Here is a 26,393-nt window from a genome sequence, read left to right on the forward strand (position 1 = left end):
AGTAAGTAAAATAGTAGGCTATACATAAATACATACTCTTGTTGGGCCAATTCTACTAGGATGTATGTTTCCACTGAGTCTGCAGTGTTTTCAGTGTGTTTGCTGATGCTCCTGTCTTATGACTGGAGTGCTTAAGAGACAGAAATCTGCATTAGGATGACCAAATTGAGATTCCCTGTAAAGTCCTACCACCATGTATAGATAAGTTATTTTTCTTGAAGTTGCATTTTAGTTTTTGAAACATTTAATTCTTGTGTTGTGTAGTTGCCAGATACTTGTTGTATATTTTTTTTCTGTTTCAAGTGGCAAATGGTAACTTTTGAAATGGCTAGTTTCATTATTTAGGTTTCCAACAATTGTAGAGATCAACTGTTAACTGTTGTTCGACTTGATGAGGGCTAGGTGGTACGCCATTCAAAACCCACATGAAGGGGTATCTGTGAAGTAGAAGGAGGAAGGACTAGTTTTGTATATAAAATAGCTTAGTAAATGTGTACATCAATTAAACCAATATTGGACAGATTTATAATGTTTTCTCTGTGTTAGAGCCATTGAAATGTAATATATGAACAGAATATCTGAGCAACTCAAATTAATGGAAAGAGAATCATTAATTGTAGCCAAATTATGAGAATGAAAGTTGCTACTCACCATATAGCAGAGATGCTGAGTCGCAGATAGGCACAACAAGCGACTCTCAAAATTATAGCATTTGGCCGTTAAGGCCTTCATCAACAATAGACAGACATATGTGCGCGCGTGCGGAAACACACACACACACACACACACACACACACACACACACACACACACACACACACACACAAATGCAACTTACACACACAACTGCAGTCTCAGGCTACTAGAACCAAACTGTGAACAGCAGCACCAGTGCGTGATGGGAGTGGCAACTGGATTGGGGTAAGGAAGCTGGAGCAGGGAGAGGGAGAGATATTATGGTGGGGGTGGTGGGCAGTAAAATGCTGCAGGTTAGACTGAGTGCAGGGGAGAGGGGGAGAGGTGGAGAGGGGAAGTAGTGGAAAAGGACAGAAATAAAAAGACTGAGTGTGGTGGTGGAATGACGGCTGTGTAGTGCTGGAATGGGAACAGGGAAGGGGCTGGATGGGTGAGGACAGTGACTAATGAAGGTTCGTTAACCCCACTCAGTCACCACTTCCATCATGCACTGATGCTGCTGCTCACAGTGTGGTTTCAGTTGCCTGAGATTGCAGTCGTGTGTGGATTGCATTGGCGTGAGTGAGTGTGTGCGTGTGTGTGTGTGTGTGTATTGCTGATGAAGAGTTTTTTTGTTGTGCCTATCTGCAACTCAGCATCTACACTAAATGATGTATACCAACTTTCCTTCTCATAATATTGTTACATTCCATCCTGGATTTTCCATTGTCTGATTTAATTACAGCCTTGTATACCATACAGTTAGTCCTCCATTTTTTGCTGCCTGCTGCCACTGGTACTAATGTAATTTGTTATTTTGTTTCCCTTTGCAGGTTGCCATAAAAACTATTAAAAAGGCGAAGATAGAGACAGAAGCAGACTTGGTAAGGATACGAAGAGAAATTCAGATTATGTCATCTGTGCAGCATCCAAACATCATTCACATATATGAAGGTAATGCACAATTCACTTGCAGTAAGTGTGTTATGATATGATGATACAGCTTTGGGGTACACAGTAGTGCAGGTGTTGTTGCCATTTTAACAGCTTCAATAATGGGCAGAATAAAAAGAACCTAATGGAATCTATCATCACACTGAATGGGTCCTTAAGATATAAAAGGTGACCCTTATAAATTGCTATCTTTTGTATTCATCTTGTATGGTTCATGTTAACTGCTTTCATGTCCTTTTATTCAGAGTCTATTTTAACTGTATCACTTAGGGTGTTTCATGCATTATGCAAACAGATGTCTGGCATAGAGTGAGAAACAACCAGGAAAGTTGGCTTCAGTCGCAATGTATGCTCCAGTCTAAGTCTTGGATGCTGACGTTGACAAATCAGGCTTAACTGAACTAAATGAATTAACAGTGACCTTAAAAAGAAGTCCAAGAAAATTCTTCTGACTTTTAGTACCTCAGTCTGACATTTCAATAGGATGTGGTCGCACAGCTGTACACAAACTTAAATTAAAGCCTTACTAAGTAATGATAGTGAAGCAAGTAACAAACAAAGATAGTCTTGCTCAATGTCAGTATTGCAAGTGGCTATTGCAGTCTCTGTGTGAACTGATAGAGGTATATGCTATCATCAAAACCATCTCATTCTACTGTCAAACACATTTTTCTTGTATATGTGTTTGAATTGTACTGTATCAAATAACCATGGGTCTCTTTGTTATATCAAATAACTGTGGGTCTCTTTGTTAGTTGCCTGAAAATGGTTGAAGTACATTGTTCATATACGTGTCAGAAGTAATGATTTGACAGAAAAAGATCGGTACCTTAGTGCATATTGCACTGCTTACACACACCACACTCTTGCTTTCACATTATGCAGAGGCTCTTGATGTAACCAACTATTTTCAGAACATCAGTGGTTCATGTACCCTAATAAATGCGATCATACTTCATCAGAAGAAAGTGTGTTTCATGATTAACCTCTTCAAGAGGCACACACTGCAATCGCCAGCTGCAGTACGGATGTCAAACAGCAGCATCTGAATTTTTCAGTTGATGCAGTGTCATTAATTATTAAGGTCTCAGGGGTTGCACAGCTCTGCTAGTCAGATGCTACTGACTAACTAGTATTAAGTGCTGCGTTCCCCAGCAGTTTTTTCAGACTCTTTCCAGGTCCATTTGTATCTTGCCTATTCCAGGTGAGATCAGTTTACCACCTGCTGAAATCCAAGGAATGGACTGGAGTGAATGCAGCAATCTACCTTCCTGGTGCTGTCAGCTGCAGCACTTGCATCATACATGAAACACACAAGAATGGAGAGATATTTTTTTTATTTTTGAAGTAAATATTAAAAATAATTTTGTTTTTGCCCAAACTATTGTTATCAAGGTTCGATCAAATGCCATGGAAGGGGAGGGTGGGGTGGGGGGGATAGGGCTGGCATGACTGATCTGGGGCCATCCACAGCAAATCATCATGTGCTGGCAGAAGGGACCAACAATGAGCAAACAGACAAATGGAGATGGCACTATAGGTAAACATAGTCCCAGTGAGTAATCTGGAGAGATAAAACCTGAGGTATAGCAAAAATGGAGACCAAGAACGAGTAGTGCATTTTGACAATGAGATGATAATGAAGCAAATACACCACTGAGTCCCATGTGACGGCTCTGGGGACTGTAACTGCTCCTCCTAGCTTAGGTCTAGTTACATGCCCTCAGGCAGGGTTTCAATGTCACAGAGCCATTATTCAAGATATCTAGCCATTATTCAAGATATCTCCCCTGAAATTGGCATGTGCATGGAAGCATCATGAACAACGTTTTGGAATGGGAAATGGTGGTGTGGTCCTTGTACTGGCACTTAATCATGTTGACTGGTGAGAGGAACTGGGAATGTCCAGCCTTATGCTGCATCATGGCGATGTGGGTATCATGGTCAGAATGCTGAGAGGAGATATTCATCCCCATGTCTGAGTCAAATTGCCTCATAGAGACACCACCTTACTGTAGCATCTTCAGGGCTTGGTGAGAGAGTTTGCATGCATGAGTGAGACTGAGGTGGCATAACTATTAGCAGGGCCACTTAACTCAGACAGGCTTCAGCAGAGAGGCCTTATGAAGAGAGGAAAGAGAGGGCTATATTTTTCCCAGAGAGCTCCACCAGCATAGGTTGGTATGGGCTCAGCGACCCTGAGTTTCCCAGGCTGGTGACATACCAGCACTGCCAGACCACTTCTACCATACCATAAATTTGGGGAACACTTTAAGGGCCATCGTTAGGTGCAGAGGTGGAACATTGTGAGTTTCTGAGAATGTGGGTCTTGGCTACCACCGGCTTGGATATGAGGAAATTACATGCCTCCATAAAAAATTTCAACACCAAGGTGTGTTACATGCTGATGGTGTGAATGGCTGTCGAGGCAAAAGGGAGGGCACTTGCTGCCCCCAAATTGTATTGTTGTTGTGGTCTTCAGTCCTGAGACTGGTTTGGTGCAGCTCTCCTTGCTACTCTATCCTGTGCAGGCTTCTTCATCTCCCAATACGTACTGCAGCCTACATCCTTCTCAATCTGTTTAGTGTATTCATCTCTTGGTCTCCCTCTACGATTTTTACCCTCCACGCTGCCCTCCAATACTAAATTGGTGATCCCTTGATGCCTCAGAACATGTCCTACCAACCGATCCCTTCTTCTTGTCAAGTTGTGCCACAAACTCCTCTTCTCCCCAATTCTATTCAATACCTCCTCATTAGTTATGTGATCTACCCATCTAATCTTCAGCGTTCTTCTGTAGCACCACATTTCGTAAGCTTCTATTCTCTTCTTGTCCAAACTATTTATTGTCCATGTTTCACCTCCATACATGGCTACACTACATACAAATACTTTCAGAAATGACTTCCTGACACTTAAATCTATACTCGATGTTAACAAATTTCTCTTCTTCAGAAATGCCTTCCTTGCCATTGCCAGTCTACATTTTATATCCTCTCTACTTCGACCATCATCAGTTATTTTGCTCCTCAAATAGCAAAACTCCTTTACTACTTTAAGTGTCTCATTTCCTAATCTAATTCCCTCAGCATCACCCGACTTAATTCGACTACATTCCATTATACTCGTTTTGCATTTGTTCATGTTAATCTTATATTCTCCCTTCAAGACACTGTCCATTCCATTCAACTGCTCTTGCAAGTCCTTTGCTGTCTCTGACAGAATTACAGTGTCATCGGCGAACCTCAAAGTTTTTATTTCTTCTCCATGAATTTTAATACCTACTCCGAATTTTTCTTTTGTTTCCTTTACTGCTTGCTCAATATACAGATTGAACAACATCGGGGAGAGGCTACAACCCTGTCTTACTCCCTTCCCAACCACTGCTTCCCTTTCATGTCCCTCGACTCTTATAACTGCCATCTGGTTTCTGTACAAATTGTAAATAGCCTTTCGCTCCCTGTATTTTACCCCTGCCACCTTTAGAATTTGAATGAGAGTATTCCAGTCAACATTGTCAAAAGCTTTCTCTAAGTCTACAAATGCTAGAAATGTGGGTTTGCCTTTCCTTAATCTATTTCCTAAGATAAGTCGTAGAGTCAGTATTGTCTCACGTGTTCCAACATTTCTGCAGAATCCAAACTGATCTTCGCCGAGGTCGGCTTCTACCAGTTTTTCCATTCTTCTGTAAAGAATTCGCATTAGTATTTTGTGGCTGTGACTTATTAAACTGATAGTTCGGTAATTTTCGCATCTGTCAACACCTGCTTTCTTTGGGTTTGGAATTATTATATTCTTCTTGAAGTCTAAGGGTATTTCGCCTGTCTCATACATCTTGCTCACCAGATGGTAGAGTTTTGTCAGGACTTGCTCTCCCAAGGCCGTCAGTAGTTCCAATGGAATGTTGTCTACTCCCGGGGCCTTTTTTCAACCACTTATACATTTAATTTTTGTACAGAGCAATTTACCAGAATTTTCTATTTGTTTTATGACTTTGTTCATTCAACATTCAAGTTCAGAAAAAAAAAAAGAAACCTTGAACGACTGTAGATAGGATATCCATATTCACAGGACATGTACATTAGTATGTTCTGCAAAAATGATTAGCATTTGTACCATGTCGGCCTGTGAGTTCAAGGTCAACATCAATATCCACACCTGCGGGTAAAATGTGGCTGTGGCTCTTGTTGTCCCTATAAACTGAAGGTAATAGATAAGTGTGACTTGAGCAGACGTGCAGTATGCCTCGCAGATCTATGCAAGGGCCGTACTGTCAAATCAGTGAGTTTGAACGAGGGTGCATTATTGGCATGAGAGAATGTGATGTATCCATCCAGGAAATTGCTGGTCATGTGAAATGAAGTGTTTTGGCAGTGCAAAAGGTGTGTGCAGAAAGGTTCATGGAAGGCCACAGAACACGCTGAGAGGGATCAGGTCGCAGCCCCAGACCACCCCCTGAGAAGATCAACACCTCATCTGATTGGCGTTGCAGGACAGATCTGCATCTTCCTCGACTCTGGCACAACAGTGGAACACATCATACACTATCAGGGGTGACAGTCTGTCACTGTTTATTATGTTGTGGGTTACGTGTGCATCGTCCACTTCTCTGCCAACCTTTGACAAATATGCAGAAATATGCTAGGCAGCAGTGGTGTATGGAACTATGTCACTGACCACAGGAATGATGGTAGATAGCGTTTTCAGACAAATCCAGGTTCTGTTTGTTTGAAAATGATGGCCGCATTTTGGTTTGCCGCAGTCAGGGGGAGCGGCATACAGTGCCAACTCAACACCTTATGGTGTGGGGTGCTATTGGGCACAGCCACAAATCAGAGTTGGTGTATGTCGAGGGAATTGTGATCAGTGTGACCTACCTGAATGAATCCTGTGACCTGTAGTCATACCCTTTTTACACATCATCTCAGATACCATTTTTCAGCAAGACAATGCACGAGCACATGTTGCTGCAGAAACAAGAGCATTCTTGTTATCACAGGATGTCACCCTTTTGCCCTGGCCTGCCAAATCAGCAGACTTGTTGCCAATCAAAAACGCGTGGATATGGTGAAACGATGGGTGATGCACTGTGACCCAAAGCCAACACCCACAGATGAACTTTGGAAACAGGTGAAAGCAGCACCGATGGCTATATCATAGGGTGCCATAATGCCTTACATGTGTCGATGCCGTCACAAGTGAGAGAAGTTATCAGGGCCCATGGTAGACCCTGTGCATACTAGGCAACAGGACATTTGCTGAAGCGAGGTGACTGAAAAGCAAAATCATTTCTGCAGAACATACTGATGCATATGTCCTATGAATATGAACATTCCCTCGAGCCGTTCCAGGTGTTCCGGTTTTGGACATGATTGTAATATGCATTTTATCATTTACCATGTGAAGGAGTACTATGTCATAAAACATTGCTGGGCGTGTTTGTTATTTGACACCATAAGTCAAAGTTCCATGAAAGATTGTAAAGCCACAACTATAATTTTTGCACAGCTTGTCGTAAGAGACAGATAAAATTGCCCTATATGAAAATCAATAAAACAACACATATAATAAACACTTGTGTTTATTTTCTTTGTTTTTATCATAAAAATAGTAATTACTAGAAAAAATGACATGATTTCTTTGCCATATTTCTTATTACTTATTGCTACAGGAGTGCTGTTTGTCTATATTTGGTCTAGCCCCATCTTTTATATAAATTCCCTCTTCAGAGATTGCTTTCTAAACCTGATTGACTTTATTCTTGTTTGTCTGATCACACCTTAAAAATTTGTCTCAATACCACTTACAAAAAAAAGGGGAAATGATCAACTGTAATTACATTTCAAAGCTGTGTACTATTCTGTCAAAAACCGTTTCTTCTGCTTTGAATATGTTAATCTCCTGCTTCAAGAGCCTACAGACTTGAATCATGACTACATCCATCATGTTCATAACAACTGACTCCTCCAAAGCATAAACTAAATTTGTTTCAATTTAATACAGTGTTAGTGACAAATACAGCTAGCAGTTTCTTCCAGGACCAAAGTGCTTCTCCAGAGAATCGTTTTCTTTAGACCCCAAGACTTGTACCATTCTGTCAGACATTTCAAGCAATGGTGTGTAGATGATCTAGACATTGCAACCTTCAGTGAAACACATACAGCAGTTATACGACATTTATTAAACTTTGCAAAAATGTATTTGTGGAACTCAACTAATATTGCTGTAATAAAACATGGGATGAATGAATGTTGCTATTCTTAATAAGTATGATTTGAGCTGTGCCTGACTGGTGATACCTTACAACATTCAGTGTAAGGTTTGGTTTTTTTGAACAATGCAGTTTCCCACTTTTAATCACTGCATATACTATATATGCAAATACTGTTTCATGGTTGGCTGTGCCATTAGAGAGAAAGGGGGGGGGGGGGGGGAGGGGTGTTTGAGCCACCTAAATTGAAACTGCTTTCTTTTGAATCACAAGTTGTTTTACATATGCAGGTGAAAAATGAATAGAGAGGGAGAGAATAGGTGTATGTGTTTTGTTTTGTTTTTGTTGCTAGTGGTGATTTGTGAAGGTGGCATGATCTCCCCATTTAATCAGTAAGTCACCATCACTGGCGTCACATGCCCTCATTCCATGAGACACTGCGAAGAAATTTGGATTTGAATGTGAGACATTGAAGCTAATTGTGATGTTCAGAAAATTTGTCCCTCCACCTCTCTTTGCACAGTCAGCTAAATATAGATGGTGAAAATTTCTTCCACCACCAAAATTTGAACTGGCAGCTCTTCACAGTCATGCATTAGTGGCCTCATCAATGAAGCTGAGTTAGATATAAAATCTGTTAAAAGTTTTCATGTATTAATATTGATTTATAATAATTAATGGTGTATGCACTTTCAGTTGCTCCTATGAACTGTGAATCTTTTTTTGATTTAACCATAAAGTTGTATGTAATCTGTGATCATATTTTATTTATGGAAGAGGAACGTATAGAAGTAGTTGGGAAAGGATTTGCAGCTTCATTCTTTATGTTACGATTAATGGATAATTAAGACAAAAAACTACTTTTTTTTAAACAGTTCTGGTTAAACTTTTACTGAAAGTTATCACATTAAAGATGATGAATTCTCACTCTTTTAGTGATTCTTCCTATTTCTTTCTCCTTGAAAATTTATTGTTACTGTTAACATATTTGATTGTCAGTGAGTGAGATTATCTGTTTTATAGATACCTCGATTTTTAAGAATTTGTTAAGTTACTCAGAATTCTCTATGGTCTTGTTTATTTTTACGGTACAAATGTGCAACATAATGATGTTATAATAATCTCAACTTTATTTCTTGTCAAGAAATTAATATGACATACTTGAGAAGTGACTGAAAGGATGGGAAGGTGAAGAAGCAGCAGTTAGTGTTACTTATGGGATTCCTTACTGCATCAGTCAGTCATTGTGTTAATTATTGTGAAGCCGGAAAATTAAGAAACTCAATACCATATGCTGTAATTAGTACCAATGTAGATTTCAGTTGCTATCAAGCCGACAGTTAAAAACATGATTATTACTAATCAAAATATGGAGCTGTTTCATTGAAGACAGGAATGTTATGTAATCTTTCATTCATGATCAGTGTCAATTCCTCAGCAACTCATTCCGGGAAAAAAAAAAAAAAAAAAAAAAAAAAATTTATCACATGTTTTGTTTATAAGCAGAGGAGAGAAGTAACACATTCCCACATAACTACAAATTTCTGCACCATTCAAATATGTCATCCACCAGAAACAGAACCAAAAAATTATTTAATATGAAGCATGGATGAGTATTGAGGTTATATTTTTGCACATGCGCTTATTTGTTTACCCATATTTATAATATTCAGCAGGACACTATTTTCTGTACTATGAAAGAAATAATGCCTTGTGTTTTAAGGTCCATTAATATTTGCCTTTTTTTCTTTATTTACAGTATTTGAAAATCGTGAAAAGATGGTACTTGTTATGGAATATGCTGCTGGAGGAGAACTGTATGACTACTTGAGTGAAAGGAAAGTACTTTCCGAAGATGAAGCTCGACGAATATTTAGACAAATATCAACAGCAGTTTATTACTGTCACAAGGTCTGCTTCTTCAAAAAATGTTCAGTATTGTTATGTTTCAAACTTGCGTTGTCTCATAAACAGCAACCAGTAACATTTTTTTTCTCTGACATCCACAGCACAAAATTTGTCACAGGGATTTGAAGCTGGAAAATATTCTTCTGGACGAACATGGAAGTGCAAAGGTAATGTTGTACCTAGGATATTAGTTCCATCGTCTGCCAAGAGAAATTCTGTATCATCCACATTGTATTACCCCCATCTTCATTTACTGTTGAATGCTAAAGTACTGATGCTAATCTCCATCCTTGTTTGTGGCAAATAGTCTCTTGTGAGCCTTTCGAGCTGTTTCAGGAGCTTAAATGTTAAGTGTAGGGGTTTATAATAATAACAGTAATAATAATAATAATAATAATAATAATAATTTATATAAGTAAAAATGTAAATGTTCGTTTGAGCGAAATTGTAAATATCTGAAAGTTTTCACCAGTAGCAATGAAATTTTGCCACTATGTTGCATTCAAACACTTGCCTGTTTTTATGTAGCTAATGCAGCACCATATGGTGAATAAAATTTAATACATGTATTATACACTGAGGTGATAAAAGTCCTCATATTGAGTTGGACATCCTTTTAACCACCATAGCGCAGCAACTCGTGGAGAGGACTCACCAAATCGTTGGAAGTTCCCTGCAGAAATATTGGGCTATGCTGGCTGTATAGCCATCCATAAATGAAAAAGTGTTGCTGTTGAAGGACTTTGTGCACAAACTGACGTCTGGATTAGCTCCCATAAATGTTCAATGGATTTCAAGTTGAGTGATCCAGGCGGTCAAACCACTTGTTTGAATTGTCCAGAATGTTCTTCAAACTACTCGTGAAAAATTGAGGTCCAGCGACATTGTGCATTGTCATCCATAAAAATTCCGTCGTTGCTAGGGAATATGAAGTCGATGAATGGTTCAAAATGCTCTCCAAGTAGCTGAATGTAACCATTTCCAGTCAATGATTGATTCAGTTGGACCAAGGGCCCAGTCCATTCCACGTAAACAAAGTCCACACCGTCATGAAGCCACCACCAGCTTGCACATTGTCTTGTTGAAAACTTGGGCCCATGGCTTCGTGAGGTCTATGCCACACTCAAACCCTACCGTCACCTCTTACCAACTGAAATCAGGACTCACCTCCACAGGCCTCTGTTTTTCAGTCATCTAGAATCCAACTGATATGGCCATGATCCCAGGAGAGGTGCAGTAGGTGATGTCATGCTGTTAACAAAGGCACTGTTGTCGGACGTCTGCTGCCATAGCCCATTAATGCCAGGTTTTACTCCACTGTCCTAATGGATATGTTTGTCGTGCAATTCACATTGATTTCTGCAGTTGTTTCACGCATTGTTGCTTGTCTGTTAGCACTGACAACTCTACAAAAACGACGCTGCTCTCGGTTGTTAAGTGAAGGCTGTCAGCCACTGTGGTTCCCGTGATGACAGGTAATGCCTGAAATTTGGTATTCTCAGCACACTCTTGACCCAGTGAATCTTGGAATATTGAATTTCATAATGAATTCTGTATTTTGTATTCAGAGTCTGTTAATTCCCGTCATGTGGCTATAATCACATGGGAAGTCTTTTCACATGAATCAGCTGAGTACTAATGATAGCTCTGCCAATGTGCTACTCCTTTTATACCTTGGGTACGCAATGCTACCATCACCTGTATATGTGCATATCACTGTCTCATGGCTTTTGTTACCTCATTGTATATATTTGTATCTGCATGGTGCTCCAGAATGTATGCAAAAACACTACCTATTCAAATGCAATGTAGTGTCAATGTTTCGTAGGAATTGGTGAAGAACTTTCAGAGGTTTAAGATATTGAACAAACAAATTCAAGATTTTTGCTAACAATGTAGTCCCTTTATATATATTATATATATATACGTTTAATTACCATATGGTGCTCCACTGGGTGTACAGAAATGTGTGTATTTAAATGCAATGTTTTGAAGGAGTCATTGAAAAACTTTGGAGATTTAAGTGTTTTTTTTTTTTTTTTTTTTTTTTTTTTTTTTTTTTTTTTTTTTTTTTTTTTTTTTTTGGGGGGGGGGGTCACCATCACATCTATAGAAATAAACATGTAAATGTGTGTTTGTGGAAAATATTAAATCTACAAAAGCTTTTCACTGATTACTTCGAAATTTGTACACAGTGTTGCATTAGAATATGAGTGCATTTTTATATACGTTCTGGGATGCCTTCATGGTAGATAAAGGGAAACATTTTTACCAAAGATCTTGAAAAGGTCTTCACCAATTTACTCAAAATTCTTATTCAATACTCTAACGATGGTTTTCACAGAAGACAGGAAAGTTGTATTTCTGGCATTTGGGCTTATGATTAGAATACTCCTACACAATCTGAATTTGCAATAGCAATAAACAAGTCTGAAGGTTGGAGAGCGGAGGGAAGAAGAGAGGGACAAAGGGATGGGAGGAAATTGACAGAGGGAAAGGAGGGGATGGACAGAGAGATGGGGCAGAAGGTGATGAAGACGTGTATGCAGTTCCCGTACATATTAGAAAGTGTGCATTCTCGTATATTGCTTTTCCATTCAACCAGACTGAGCTATAGCAACATATTTCAGGGTATAGCAAGTAATATAATAAATAGCCATTTAATATCTTACCTTAAGTCCTTTATTATTCCTTGACAGCATTCATGCGTAATGGGCCCCCTGCAGCCTAGCTCACACATTTACTTCTATTTTTATGTAGCTGTGCCATTGTGTATGTCTTAAATTCCTCTTTGCCCTGTGAAAATGGAGAAAAGTTGCGTTTTAATACTAATGAGATCATCAACAGGAGTTTGGCTGAGGGCTTGCTGGAGGGGTGTGGAGCTGTATTAACATTCGAACTTTGTTTCACATTCTGTAATTTTGTGTGTGTGTGTGTGGGGGGGGGGGGGGGGGGGGAGGGGGGCGGGGCAGTGAGCAGATGCTGCTGCTGTTGTTGACAAAGTGAAGCAGAAAATCATGGTAAAGGAAATAAATTATTCTGATAAAATAATTCATTGTTATTCTCTATAAATACAACCAAATAGCTTCAGAGTGCAGAACAATGTTAATACATTTTGGTCACAATGAATAGGAGAATTGCTCATTCTGGAGGGGGGGGGGGAACTTGAAAATGGCCATGCAGGGAAAATTGGTTGGATGTGTTTCTAAAGAACAGATTTATAAGCCATAGTGGTTTCCTGCTTGCAGATATAAATAATTTTTCTGGAACATAAGCAAACTGTATGCTGGGAAATTAGAGTTGCTGCTCCAGTATTGAAACACGTCTGCTGTGTTATATCCTAGCCAGTAATGCCAACCGAGCCCGCTGCCAAAAGGTTGGCAGCATCAAAGTCCGGACGCCGTCCGCATAAGCAGCGCCAGCGATACAGGAAATCGCCGCAAGTCTGCGCGCGCCACCGCTGGCTTCTGGCTTCTTAAGCGCTGGAGTCGCGAGCGCTAGGACAGTTCTGTATTCGCCGCTCAGTTGTATACTCGCCACCGAATTGTGTACTTGCTAGTCAGTTGTGTGTTCATCGCAGCAGAGTTGTTGTTTGTCGTCAGCCGACGCTGACCTAGCCGCTCCGACTCGAACTAGACAGATTTCTGTAGACACGGAGTTCACTATTGTGTTTCTGTATCTTCGTCAATAAAGATAAGTACCGACTTTTATTTAATCAGAGTGTTTGGGTTTTCATCTTTCTGTTCACTGTTCCAGCGGACCGGTCGGCCCGCTATTAAAAGTGTGGCGGTGACTTCGTAAGCCGATTCTACCGCGAATTGTTTGTCGCTACGAACACCGCCACAAAATGCTGTTTGTGACTTTTGCAAGTCTTCAGAAGGCTATTGAGATCACAGCGAAGCACATTTGAATGGACAGTGAAAAACTGTAGTAAATGAGGTAAATGTTGAGATGTGCATAATTGACCTGTGCACTTCATTAAATAAAAGGAAATTACTGTTTACTAGCAATACTACAAAAATCAATATAAATACATAAAACTGCAACCAGTCACATTTTGAAATACTTATTTATTCCATAAACAAGTTTTTGAACTTTTTCTTGCTCATCTTCAGATGGTGCACATGGAAGTTATACATGACTGTTTCATAGGGATGCTAGGTACCGACTCTGTGACAATAAGTTAGAAAAATACTTTAATGTATTGCTATGAGGAATGTTTATATGGCATGTGAGTGAATAGGCGGCTTTGTAATTAGTATCCACCTAGCAGCTTTTACTGTGGTGACCAAATGGTTACAAATCATTTTTACAAATTACTCACTTTTCATTGCATATGAATATATGCACTGATCACTACAATACTTTGCCAGCATCCAGCATATACTGTACACCTAGTATTTGTTATAAAGATTTTTTCGCAAAGATATAACTTACTTTGTTCAGAGACATTGGTTCAAATGGCTCTGATCACTATGGGACTTAACTGCTGAGGTCATCAGTCCCCTAGAACTTAGAACTAATTAAACCCAACTAACCTAAGGACAGCACACACATCCATGCCCGAGGCAGGATTCGAACCTGCGACCGTAGTGGTCGTGCGGTTCCAGACTGGAGCGCCTAGAACCGCTCGGCCACTCCGGCCAGCGTTCAGAGACATTATTTTCTTCTTCTTTGCATACACATTAGAACCTCACTAGTCCATCCCATATAGGACCAGGAACATGGTTGGAATACAAAAAATGTTGGATTGTCAAAACACTTTCATTGACCTGTAACATCACTGTACAGTATCTTGTGACTTCCATTAGTGTTACTACAGATTGCAACAGTTAATCTGTCTATACCAAGTTCTGTTCCTGTTACAGACTCTTTTTGGTGCAGCAAGAGCTTTTATAGGGAACATTCATCAATGTTATACACTTAATCAGGGGTCAGATTAAGCTCTTTAACTAAGTTTCCAAATTACAGAACAAATTCATTAGCAACGGTTTTGTCAGCAGGCAACTTCTTGCTGCAAAATAATAACATTTTAGTTGCCATGTCATTTTTTTCTTCCACCAATGTAATCAGCCCTCACTCACCGTGAACATTTCAGTTTCATTGTTTTAATCTAATTTTTCATATAAAATCAGTGCCTTTTCTTTCATGATTGAACCAAACAACAGATTTCTTTTTCTGCTCATCTGCTCAAACTACATCTGCAAAGCATTGTCTAAAATTTCACTTTCAGTCTTCTTAAAACTCTTATGTATTTTCAGTTGTTTCTCATCATCAGTTGCCATTGCATGACTATCAACAGTTTTCCTATTTTTTCTGCAGTCTTTAACAGTTGTTATGCCAGTCCCTACCTCACTTGCAATGTTTTCAAGAGACTCGTCTTTATCTAAAATTTCAACCATTTTCAGTTTCTCCACTAAAGACGGTGTCACATGTTTTCATTTAGTTGATGCCATGATTTAGTTTTACACAGTTTAATGAAAGACGAGCACTGCCTCTAATAAAAAATACATGCACAATGACATTTGGTTAATAAGTCCGAAACAACTTATTTCATATAACTGCGAGGGCTTTGTGGCCAGAGTCAATTGACATAAAAGTTTCCTGAGTATCATACCATGACATAAAGTAAAAGCTACCAACATTTCAGCCATAGTTACAGTGACCACCTTCTGGGTCTACTGATGATGTGATATGATACTCAGAAAATTTTTATGTCAATTTATTTCAAATTAAAACTGATGCTCATGCTCCCACCAATCAGAAAAATAATACCCTGAAGGACAAAGAAGAAACACAGAAATTTTGGGATCTCCTGGATCAATTAATCAACATTACTCCATCAAACATAAAAATTCTCCTTGGCGTCTTCAGTGCTCAGTGCTGAACTGGGGCAAGAAAGAAGATAGAGAGATATCATTGGAAAATGGCCCGCACATAAATGGACCAAGAAAAATTGTCAAAGGTTAATTAAAACTTGTAGAAACCATAACCTGGTCTCAAAATCAACATGTTTTAAAAGGAAACCTCACAAATTAAAAACCTGGAAACACCCTGATTTCCGAAAAGGCAAATGGTGACTGGACCATGTATGTATGGATAAATTTCACCATTGTGAAATCTACAATGTCAAAGTTTTAAGGGGTGAAGACTCAGGGTCTGAGTATTATGTTGTGAAGATCAAAATAAAATTAACACAAATGGTAAAGAAAAGATCTCAGAAAAAAACTAGAAGAAAATTCAACCCAACCATCTTAACAAGAAATGAGGAATACACTACGAAATCAGCTGAAGGATCTATCAACTGTGATACGCTAGAAGAATCAGCCACCAAATTAAAATTCATAGCAGAAGAGTTAGCTCCAATAAATCCCAGGAAGTAAACATGAATGGTTGAATGAAGAATGTGACCAGGCATTAGAAACAAGGCACCAAGCTTGGATAAAGCATCAAGCCAAAAGTCTGAAGAATCACATCTAGAACTAATCAAGCAAAGAAAGTCAGCCCATAAAATCATCAGATAGACAAAATGCAAACATCTTAAAAATACCTTAGAAAAGATAGAAGAGAACTTCCAGAAGAAACAGTCAAGAGATTATTGCAAAACCTTTACGAGGTACAGTTGGCGCATAGTGATCAAGAAAATTCAGACATCCTTGCAGGGACTTTCAGCAAACTTTAAAATTGTGATGACCCACTGGAAACATTTCAAGTAGACACTGAAGCACCTATTTTAACCACCCCAGACCTAACAGATCCTCCAACTATCAATGAAGTAGAGGTCACAATTCAGGAACTAAAAAATTACAAGGCGCTTGGTGAAGGCCATGTATTTGCAGAAATCTGGAGGAATGCTGGAAAACCTGCAGTCATAAATCTCCACCAACATCTAATTGAAGTGTGGATCACAGAGAAAATTCTATAGCACTGGACCTCAGGAATAATCCATCCATTATTTAAAAAAGGAGATAGAACCAGTTCAGATAATTGCAGAGGAATAGCCCTTCTGGACTGCACATACAAAATTTTCTCCCGCATTATTTACAATAGGTTCAAAAACATTCTGGAACCACAACTTGGAGAATATCAAGGAGGATTTCAACCATACAGAAGCTGCTCAGACCAAATTCTTAGCCTGACACTAATAATGGAGTATTACACTTCATTTTATAATTTCTGTTTCTCTATGTCTTTCACTTTTTTTCATTGGGATATTAAACATTTGATTAACCATTTATCTGAAGAATGCTTTTTTATATTGGTGTGGATGGCAAAAAAAGTTATGAATGGTAACATTGGTAGTTGTTGGCTTTTTGAAAATTTGAATACCATGCTTTTAATTTTTCTTTGACAGTTTTAAATCAAGATAGTTAATGCCACCTGTTGCATCATGTTCTGCAATGAACTGACTTACATGGTGTAATTTATTATGTTCTTCAGCGAGACTTTCTATCTCTTTCATTGTTCCATTAAACAGAATAAGCATGTAATCAACATAGCATTTGTAGTAAAGCAGCTTATCTTTCAGTTGGATTTGAGATCTGAAAAAGTTGGCTTCAGGATTGTTAATATAAGTGTGTGCTAAAGTGCGCGTCATTTATGTTGGCGGCCGAGTTTAGGTTCGTTCTGCGCATCTGACATCACAAAACACAGTCAGCCAATGAACAGAGAATGACGTTGCCAGATCTCGACTGCAGTGCAGAGCATGGACGAGTGTCTTCAGTTTTAGAAACATTCAGTCATAAATAAAGTAATAGAACAAAAGCAATGTCTTGATAGCAGACTTTCTTTTATAGAAAGTTTGGAAAAAGCATTGTTTGTACCAATTGCTTCATATTGTATTAATTAATCAAACCAAACAAGCAATAAGACTCCTAATTCAGGCGATAGCAAGGAAAGGTGTTTGTATCAATCTCACGAACCGCTTTTTCACAATAAAGAACAGCGGTAATTGTTTATTTCCTATTGTACTTCGACGAAGCGTGAGTAATTCATAGTCATACCAACAGTGTTTGTCAGTATTTTGCGTGACCCCTTAGAGTCCTCATGGCGTGTTCTAGTCAGGCGAGCTGTGTTAGCGCAACGGGTAAGGTGATGGGCTTCTATGCGAAAGGTTATGAGTTCAAACCTTGTGTGGTGCATAATATTTTCATTATTCAAAAACAATATCGAAGTGCCTAACTTCATGAATTATATTCGTTTGAATGTAATTTTTTGAAATTTCTAGTTCTTTGTCTCTTCATTAACCCTTTTGCTGCTGCAGACACGTGCTCCCCGCATTCCGCACTGTGCGCGATTTTGTCATCACTGCACTGCTCGCCTGTGCAGACACATGGTGTTCTCACTGCTTTGACACACTTATCATTTGATTTCACAAAAACTATTTGGCCCAAAAATTTGATTTTTGCAAGTCGTCTTGACTGATACCTTCCCCCCATAAATAACTTAATTTTGTTTCGATGTTCAACACAGTTCTTATGCAGCATTAAATGTAGTAAACCATTGCACGAAATTTTGAAGAGTTTGTAGATGTAGAAGTCCATAGCGTATACTTCCCGTATGGTCGATTTTAGTTGCCACAATGCTGAGAATGAAATGTGGACAAGATACCTAAATTTCATATAAAATTTACTGTATAACAATATCTCACTTAATTTAAGTACCACATAGGTGTCGTATGTAATATTGAGAAATATTCCGTCTTTCGCGACTGTAATAAAAGTTTTATTTTATTTACACTGGACGCGTTTGGCTTTATTTTAAAGCACTTCAATCAATGAAAGGTATGGCACATACACAATGATACTCATGTTCTCTTTCTTATTTTTGTTCCACAGTCGCAGTTTTAGCAATGGTACTGAAATATATTCCTCTTCTGCAACTGTAATAAGTGACTTATTTAGACCAGACGCATTTCTCTCTTTTGAAGCATCTTCAGTGGACAGTATTTTGTCTCCTCCATTGCCAAGTCACCTTTCGTAGTTTTGTGCTGCGGTAACACAATATTCAACGTTTGTGTTGGCTGATCAGTGTTTTAGCAAATAAATGATGTTCGTGTGTGCCACACACAAAAATTATATTTGACATAGCTCAGAGCACTTCACTGATAGATGGTATATTCAAGTCCTAATGTTTTTGTAAGTCCACAGTTTTGTTTAATGTATTATGTCTAATTCCTTTTGATTGATTGAAGTGCTTTAAAATAAAGCCAAACACCCTCAGTGTATATAAAACTTTCGTTACAGTCGTTGGAAGACGGAATATTTCTCAATGTTGCATACGACACCTTTGTGGTACTTAAATGAGATATTGTTATACAGTAAATTTAATATGAAATTTAGGTATCTTGTCCACATTTCATTCTCAACATTGTGGCAACTAAAATCGACCATACGGAAAGTATACTCTATGGACTTTTACCTCTGCAAACTCTTCAAAATTTGGTGCAATGGTTTACTATATTTAATGCTGCATAATAACTGCGTTGAACATCGAAACAAAATTAAGTCATTTATGGGGGGGAAGGTATCAGTCAAGAAGATGTGTAAAAATCAGATTTTTGGGCCAAATAGTTTTTGTGCAATCGAATGATAAGTGTGTCAAAGCAGTTGGAACACGATGTGTCTGCACAGGCGAGCAGTGCAGTGACAAAATCGCGCACGGCACGGATTGCAGGGAGCACGTCTTTGTAGCAGCGAAAGGGTTAATGCGGCCGTGGTGGCTTTACTTCATGAATTGCGCGCTTCCCCCTAAACGTAAGCTTGCGAACTATGCTATACTATGGTGCTGCTTCTATTGGCGCGTGTGTCGTGTGCAACTGGCAACACAGCAATCTCCCGCGTCTGGGCGGGCATGCGCGAGCCGCCAAGATAAAAGAATTGAACTATAGCAAACCTGCAATACTACTTCCCATTGCCAGTCCAACATCCTGAATGTAAAACTTGATGTTGAACAGGAAGTAATTGTATGACTGTATCGGTCCTAGAATCTCTGTGGGTTTGTAGATTTCAGTTATATCCATTGTTCCATTTTGAAGTATGTTATTTTTTATTGTATTGATTGTTTCTTTGGCAGTTTGTTTGTATGTAAGGTGACTGTGTCAGGAGATGCAAATTTATCTGTGGTTGGGATGGGGACATCTTTCATGTTACTGATGAGCCCATAACTGTTCTTGATATGGATATTATTTTTCTCTTACAGGTAATGTCATTAAGTTCCCTGGTGATTTTATAGTTTAGAGTATGAGATGTATGAGACAATTCGGTTTGTGAATTTTATGTTGTGATCTTAATTTTGATGCTGATGGGTTCATCACTGTTTTAACGTCAAGTTGAACACACATATTTCAAAGACGACACAATACATGTAAGTCACAGAGCAAGTAGACAAAGTAAGACATGTGTACACGGTAACAGTTAAATCAGCACTGAGTCCAAGTCTAGCGGCCGCTGGCTGGCTGGCCGCTTAGGTGGCATGGCTGCTGCATCGTTGGCAGACAGCGCCACATGTAGAGGACGTGCGTAACTGCGCGGCGGCACTTTGAAAGATCGGCGAGTCACAACACTTTTCCCCCCTTTGAATTTTTTGCACTGGTCTTGATGGGGGTGGCCTGTAGATTGCTAACGTCCATAGGTGTTGTTTGATTGGCCGTAAAGTCTCGAGAAGGAGGCTTCCCGTACGGATGGAAGTGTCCCTGATGATAACGGGTCAAGATGACAGGAGACGTAGGGGTCGAATCTGCTGGGGCCCCGTGCACCAATATGCCCGTTGCGGCAAGTCCGGTTTTTATAACAGGAGACATGGGCGATGTATCGGCGTCCATAGGAGAAGGAGGCAAGTAGAGTTGCTCCGACAAATGGTGGTCATCCGGTTCCTGCGTGGGCACGTCTTCTGATGGCGTCCGTTCTTGTGCTGGCACCAAGATGATGGTGAAAGGGCTGCGTTGTGAGTAATGGGAGATGCGAAGATCCCGAGCGTCAGGTAGAGCCGAAGGTGGTGTAGTGGCATTCGGAACAGGCGTTGCTGGCACACGAGGCCGAAGCTGGTCCGAATGACCCACTGCAACACCCATGTCCATCTGGATTTCATACAGGCATCAGCCACGGTGTCATAAGATGCGACCAGGACTCCATTTTGGCGGCCTGCCATATCCCCGCACCCATACAATGTTGCCGACGGTGAACCGGCCAAGCGAAGGCACCCGTGGCCGTGAGGTGGAAGGTCACAGAAGATGAAGTAGCGTGCGGGGCTGTCGGCCATGTAAGAGCTCAGCTGGGCTGTGGTTGCCCATCGGAATGAAACGGTAAGAAGCCAGAAATTGGAGAAGCGCATCATCAGCAGCAGAAGAAGTCAGGAGCTCCCTCATCTGAGCCTTAAATGTGCGGACCAGTCGTTCAGCCTCACCGTTTGACTGTGGATGGGACTGAGGGGCCGTGACATGCATGACGCCATGACGGGCACAAAAATCCACAAATTCGGAAGAGGCAAATTGCGGACCATTATCAGTGACGAGTAGAGGGAAGGCCTTCCAAAGAGAAAATGCGAGCTAGAGCATTTGTGGTTGCCGTGGTGGTAGGCGATGTGCAACGGACAATGAAAGGAAAGTTAGAGTAGGCATCAATTATGAGTAGCCAATAAGTACCTAAAAAAGGTCCCACGAAGTCAGCATGAATATGCTTCCAGGGCTTCTCAGGTGAAGGCCACGGTGACAAAGATGACTTCGGGGCAGCGGCCTGTGACGCACAAGGACCGCAGGCAGTGACCATGTGTGCGATTTCAGAGTCGATGCTGGGGCAGTACACATGACGGCGCATCAGAGATTTTGTGCGAGAGACACCCCAGTGCCCATGGTGAAGGAGGCGCAAGACTGACGGACACAAAGACACAGGTACCACAACACGTGGCGAAGCATTGTCAGTGGAAAGGAGGATAACACCATCCCTAGCCGTGAGGTGGTAGCGCTAAGCGTAGTAGTTCCGCAACGGGTCAGAAGTCTTAGCGGACGGACGATCTGGCCAACCCTTCTGAATGCAGCGTAAAACCCGGGAGAGGGTAGGATCAGAACCCGTAGCAGCTGCCAGCCGGTTCCCAGTGATGGGGAACCTGTCCACAACCCGCTGCTCGGTAACATCCAGGTGGAAACACAAAAGTTCGTCCCTATCGAATGCCAGATCAGGACCCATGGGAAGGCGAAACAGTGCATCAGTATTCGCATGTTGAGACGTTGGCCGGAAATGAATCTCATAATTGAAACGAGACAAGTAAAGAGCCCAACGCTGGAGGCGGTGTGCAGCCTTGTCGGGAAGTGACATTGATGGATGAAACAAGGAAACAAGTGGTTTGTGGTCCGTAACAAAATGAAATTTGGATCCATACAGAGAAACACCAAACTTATGAAGAGCATAAATAATGGCCAAAGCTTCTTTTTCAATTTGAGAATATTTTCGTTGGGCATCCGTGAGCGTTTTGAAGGCATAAGCAATGGGTTGTTCAGAACCGTCAGAAAAACGGTGTGCAAGGACTGCACCAATCCCGTATTGAGAGCCGTTCATGGCAAGAACGAGATGTTGGCCAGGTCGATAAGTAGCCAGCCATGGGGCCTGTTTCAGCATAGTCTTCAATTTCTGTAAACCCGCATTGCATGACGCGGACCAGTGAAACGGCACGTTTTTATGAAACAGGCGATGCAACGGCTGAGCGATCGAAGCCGCAGTGGTAAAAACCTGTGATAGTATGCTATTTTCCCCAAGAGGGTCTGCAGTTCCTTAACAGATGTAGGGTGAGGAAGGGCATCGATCGCAGCGACAGTTTGCTGAAGCGGATGAATACCATCCCAAGAGAGTTGGAACCCCAAGTACGTGATAGATGCCTGAAAAAATTGTGATTTCTGAAGATTACACTTAAGACGGGAAGTCTGTAAGACATGTAAAAGTGTGCGGAGATTCTGAAGATGTTCTTCAGTGGTGGAGCCAGTGCCAACAATGTCGTCCATGTAATTAATACACCCAGGGACAGGGAGCAATAATTGTTCCAAGAATCGCTGAAAGAGAGCAGGGGCGCTGGCAACCCTGAACGACAATCGTTGGTATTGATAGAGGCTGAAAGGCGTGTTAAGGACCAGAAACTGCCAAGAAGCAGCGTCGAGAGGAAGTTGATGATAAGCTTCTGACAGGTCAATTTTAGAAAAATACTGGCCTCCAGCACGTTTAGTAAACAATTCTTCAGGTCGGGGCATAGGGTAACTGTCGATGAGGCATTGAGCATTTACAGTGGCTTTAAAATCGCCACAGAGACGAATATCACCATTGGGCTTAGCAACGACAATGACAGGAGAGGACCACTGACTGGAAGTGACACGAAGCAAGACCCCTGAAGCAGTGAGACGATCCAGTTCCCGTTTGACCCAATCACGAAGGGCCACAGGAATGGGCCGAGCTCGAAAAAATTTTGGCTGAGCAGTGGGTTTGAACGTGATATGAGCTTCAAAGTCGTTTGCACGGCCTAACCCAGGAGAAAAAAGGGACGAAAATGTCGTCGACAAGGAATCCAAGTGAGCATAAGGAATAGCATCAGAGACTATATTGACAGAATCATCTTTGGAGAACCCAAAAACGCGAAAGGCATCGAAACCAAAAAGATTCTCCGCATTACTATGGTCGTCCACAAATATGGGAACAGAGCGAACGACGGATTTATAAGATGCCTCAGCATCAAATTGACCCAAGAGAGAAATCTTATGTTTATTGTATGTCTGTAATTGCCTAGTGACAGGTGATAGGGTTGGAGAACCCAACTGAAGATACGTCCGAGAATTGATGATAGTGGCAGCAGAACCAGTATCCACCTGCATGCGAACATCCCGACCAAGTATTTGGACAGTGAGGAATAACTTCCCTGAAAGGGAAGAAGTACAATTGACAAACAACACAGAATCAGAATCAGCGTCATGTTCATGAACATCATGTATGCGGTCGGATTTGCAAACGGATGGCACATGACCCTTCTTTTTGCAGTTGTGACACACGGTCCAATGTTGGGGACAATCCTCCCATGAATGTTTCGTAAAACACCGCGGATATGGAGGAAGTTGCCGGGGGTTTTGCTGCAGTTTCTTAGAGGTTTGTTTATGGTTAGACCGAGGCTGTGCGTGGGAGCGTACTGCGGCCACGTCAGCCGGCGGGGACATGCCGCACACGTTGTCAACAGGGCGCAGAGGTTGGATTTCCCTGACGTCAGCCCACACCTCTATTTGCGCTACAGCAGCGCGAGAAATTTCAAAAGACTGCGCGATGGATAGGACTTCATCTAGAGTCGGATTTACCAACTGAAAGGCACGTTGCGTAACTTCTTTGTCGGGCGCCGACCGGATAATAGCATCCTGTACCATGGAATCGGTGTAGGATTCTTTATGAACTTCAGTAACAAATTGACACTTTCTACTGAGGCCGTGAAGTTCAGCAGCCCAAGTGCGATAGGAGTGATGCGGTTGTTTTTGACAATGATAAAAGGCAACACGAGAGGCTACCACATGTGTATGCTTTTGAAAATATACGGACAGAAGTGAGCACATGTCAGCAAAGGATAAAGACGCAGGATCTTTCAAAGGAGCCAATTGCGACAACAACCGATACATTGAGGTGAAATCCATGAAAGGAACAGAGACTTGTATGTTTGTTTGTCCGTGACGTGAAATGCCAAGAAGTGCTGTCGAAGATGTTTTTCATAATCAGACGTCTTCCGCCGTCTTGTCTGTCGTAAGGAGGAAAAGGAAGTATAGACAACGATGAGAGACGCCCTGCATTGGATGCCACGACGAAACCGCGAACCGCCGATGTGAGAAGCATTTGCTATCCAATGAGACCTTGCAATAGTTGCTCTAAAGTAGCCATGGAAACCTGCGGGTCAACACTACCTTGTCGCCAATTGTTTTAACGTCAAGTTGAACACATATATTTCAAAGACGACACAATACATGTAAGTCACAGAGCAAGTAGACAAAGTAAGACATGTGTACATGGTAACAGTCAAATCAGCACTGAGTCCAAGTCTAGCGGCCACTGCTTAGCTGGCTGCTTAGGTGGTGCAGCTGCTGCATCGCTGGCAGACAGCGCCGCTTGTAGAGGACACGCATAACTGCGTGCCGGCACTTTGAAAGATCGGCGAGTCACAACAGTCACTATACAGTACTTTACTTTTAATGGCGCCTAGAGGAAGCTGCAGATTTTAAGTATATTTTTAATTTTATCTTGGAATTTGGCGTTATGCTCATACTCTATTTCTTCTGTGTTATAAGTTTTGAAGAATCCAGGAGTGTTGTTAATGTAATTTGATTCATGGAGGTATGCAACTAAATGAAATAGTTTGTTTTTTGCGTTACGTGTTTCACTTCTTTTGTTTATGAAGCATCTTCAGTTGCCTGTAATACATGTTTCTTTTTATATATATAGTACATGTGTTACGTAGTCATAAGAATTATGTCAGCATGGTACATTTTGTCATGATTTCTCTTGTTTTTCAGATTAGGAACAACTTTTGTAGCAGAAATTTTGTGATGTTAAATTATTATTGGTTTATGTTACCTATGATTTCCAGTGGTCCTGGAGATGTTTTCATTCGGTCCCCATGCCTTCATTCTCCAGCTGGCCAATTTCCATCTTTTTTTCATCCACATTTATTATAACACATAACTTGCAATGTAAATACACAAATGTTGATCACAAAATGAAAAGAGCAGGTGGTGTGTTATAATAAATGTGGGTGAAAAAATGCCAGAAATTGGCCAGCTTGAGCATGAGATCATGGGAACCAAATGAACATGTCCCCAGGACCACACATATGGCCTAACAACACTGGAAATCGTAAGTAACTTCAAACGATAATTTAACATCACAAAATTTGTGCTACAAAAGTTGTTTCTAATCTAAAAAACAAGAGAATTAATGGCAAAGTATAACATAGTAACATATTAACTACTACATAATATATGTATTGTATTTTTAAAAAGAAATCTGTATTACAGGTCACTAAAGATGCTTCATAAATAAAAGTAGTGAAATGCGAATGGCAGAAAACAAATTGCCTTTCATTTAGTTGCACGGATGGAACATACTTCCATGAATTTTGAAGCATCTAAGGAATGACAGAAAATGGAAAAGATGATGGTAATCTGATAACAAATGTGTTGCCTTTGTGCACTCTAACAATGAGGTCATCATCTGTTGAAAGTTTCTTGTTTATGTCACATAATATTCCATGTTCATTATTTATCTTATTCCACATTTTGTTACAATTTTTATTTTTCATAATAATCTTGTTTGACTTACGGGTTATATAATTTTGTTCACTTTGCTGTAGTTTGGCATTTGTATATGCTATTTTTATGCTGACTGTTAGATCTTTAGTATTGTTTTCATTTTGTGGCCATATTGTACTTAATGCCTTTGTTTAGCAACTTTAATCTGTCATTATTGATGCATATTTCTGTAGTATTTATCACTTCGACAGCAGAAATAATGGGGGACTTCAATGCATTTTTGAAGATCGTGGCATTAATATTTTCTTATGTTGAGGTGAATTAATAGTAGTTTCTTTGTTGATACGCAATTATCATTATCTGCTAAGAGCATGAATGTTGTTGCGTTCTTCA

General features: G+C 40.4%; 1 protein-coding gene across 2 annotated transcripts in view; it reads left to right on the plus strand.

Annotated features, from left to right (window-relative positions):
* Positions 1 to 26,393, plus strand: part of LOC124794057 (serine/threonine-protein kinase par-1) — a 381,725-nt gene that overhangs the window by 208,926 nt on the left and 146,406 nt on the right. For both annotated transcript variants that reach the window (XM_047258068.1, XM_047258069.1), the window contains exons 5-7: positions 1,509 to 1,629; positions 9,600 to 9,751; positions 9,850 to 9,915. In XM_047258068.1, the coding sequence (XP_047114024.1) occupies positions 1,509 to 1,629; positions 9,600 to 9,751; positions 9,850 to 9,915 (339 nt within the window). The remainder of the gene's footprint in view (positions 1 to 1,508; positions 1,630 to 9,599; positions 9,752 to 9,849; positions 9,916 to 26,393) is intronic.

This window comes from Schistocerca piceifrons, chromosome 1 (assembly GCF_021461385.2).
Source record: "Schistocerca piceifrons isolate TAMUIC-IGC-003096 chromosome 1, iqSchPice1.1, whole genome shotgun sequence".
In the NCBI taxonomy this organism is placed as follows: Eukaryota; Metazoa; Arthropoda; class Insecta; order Orthoptera; family Acrididae; genus Schistocerca; species Schistocerca piceifrons.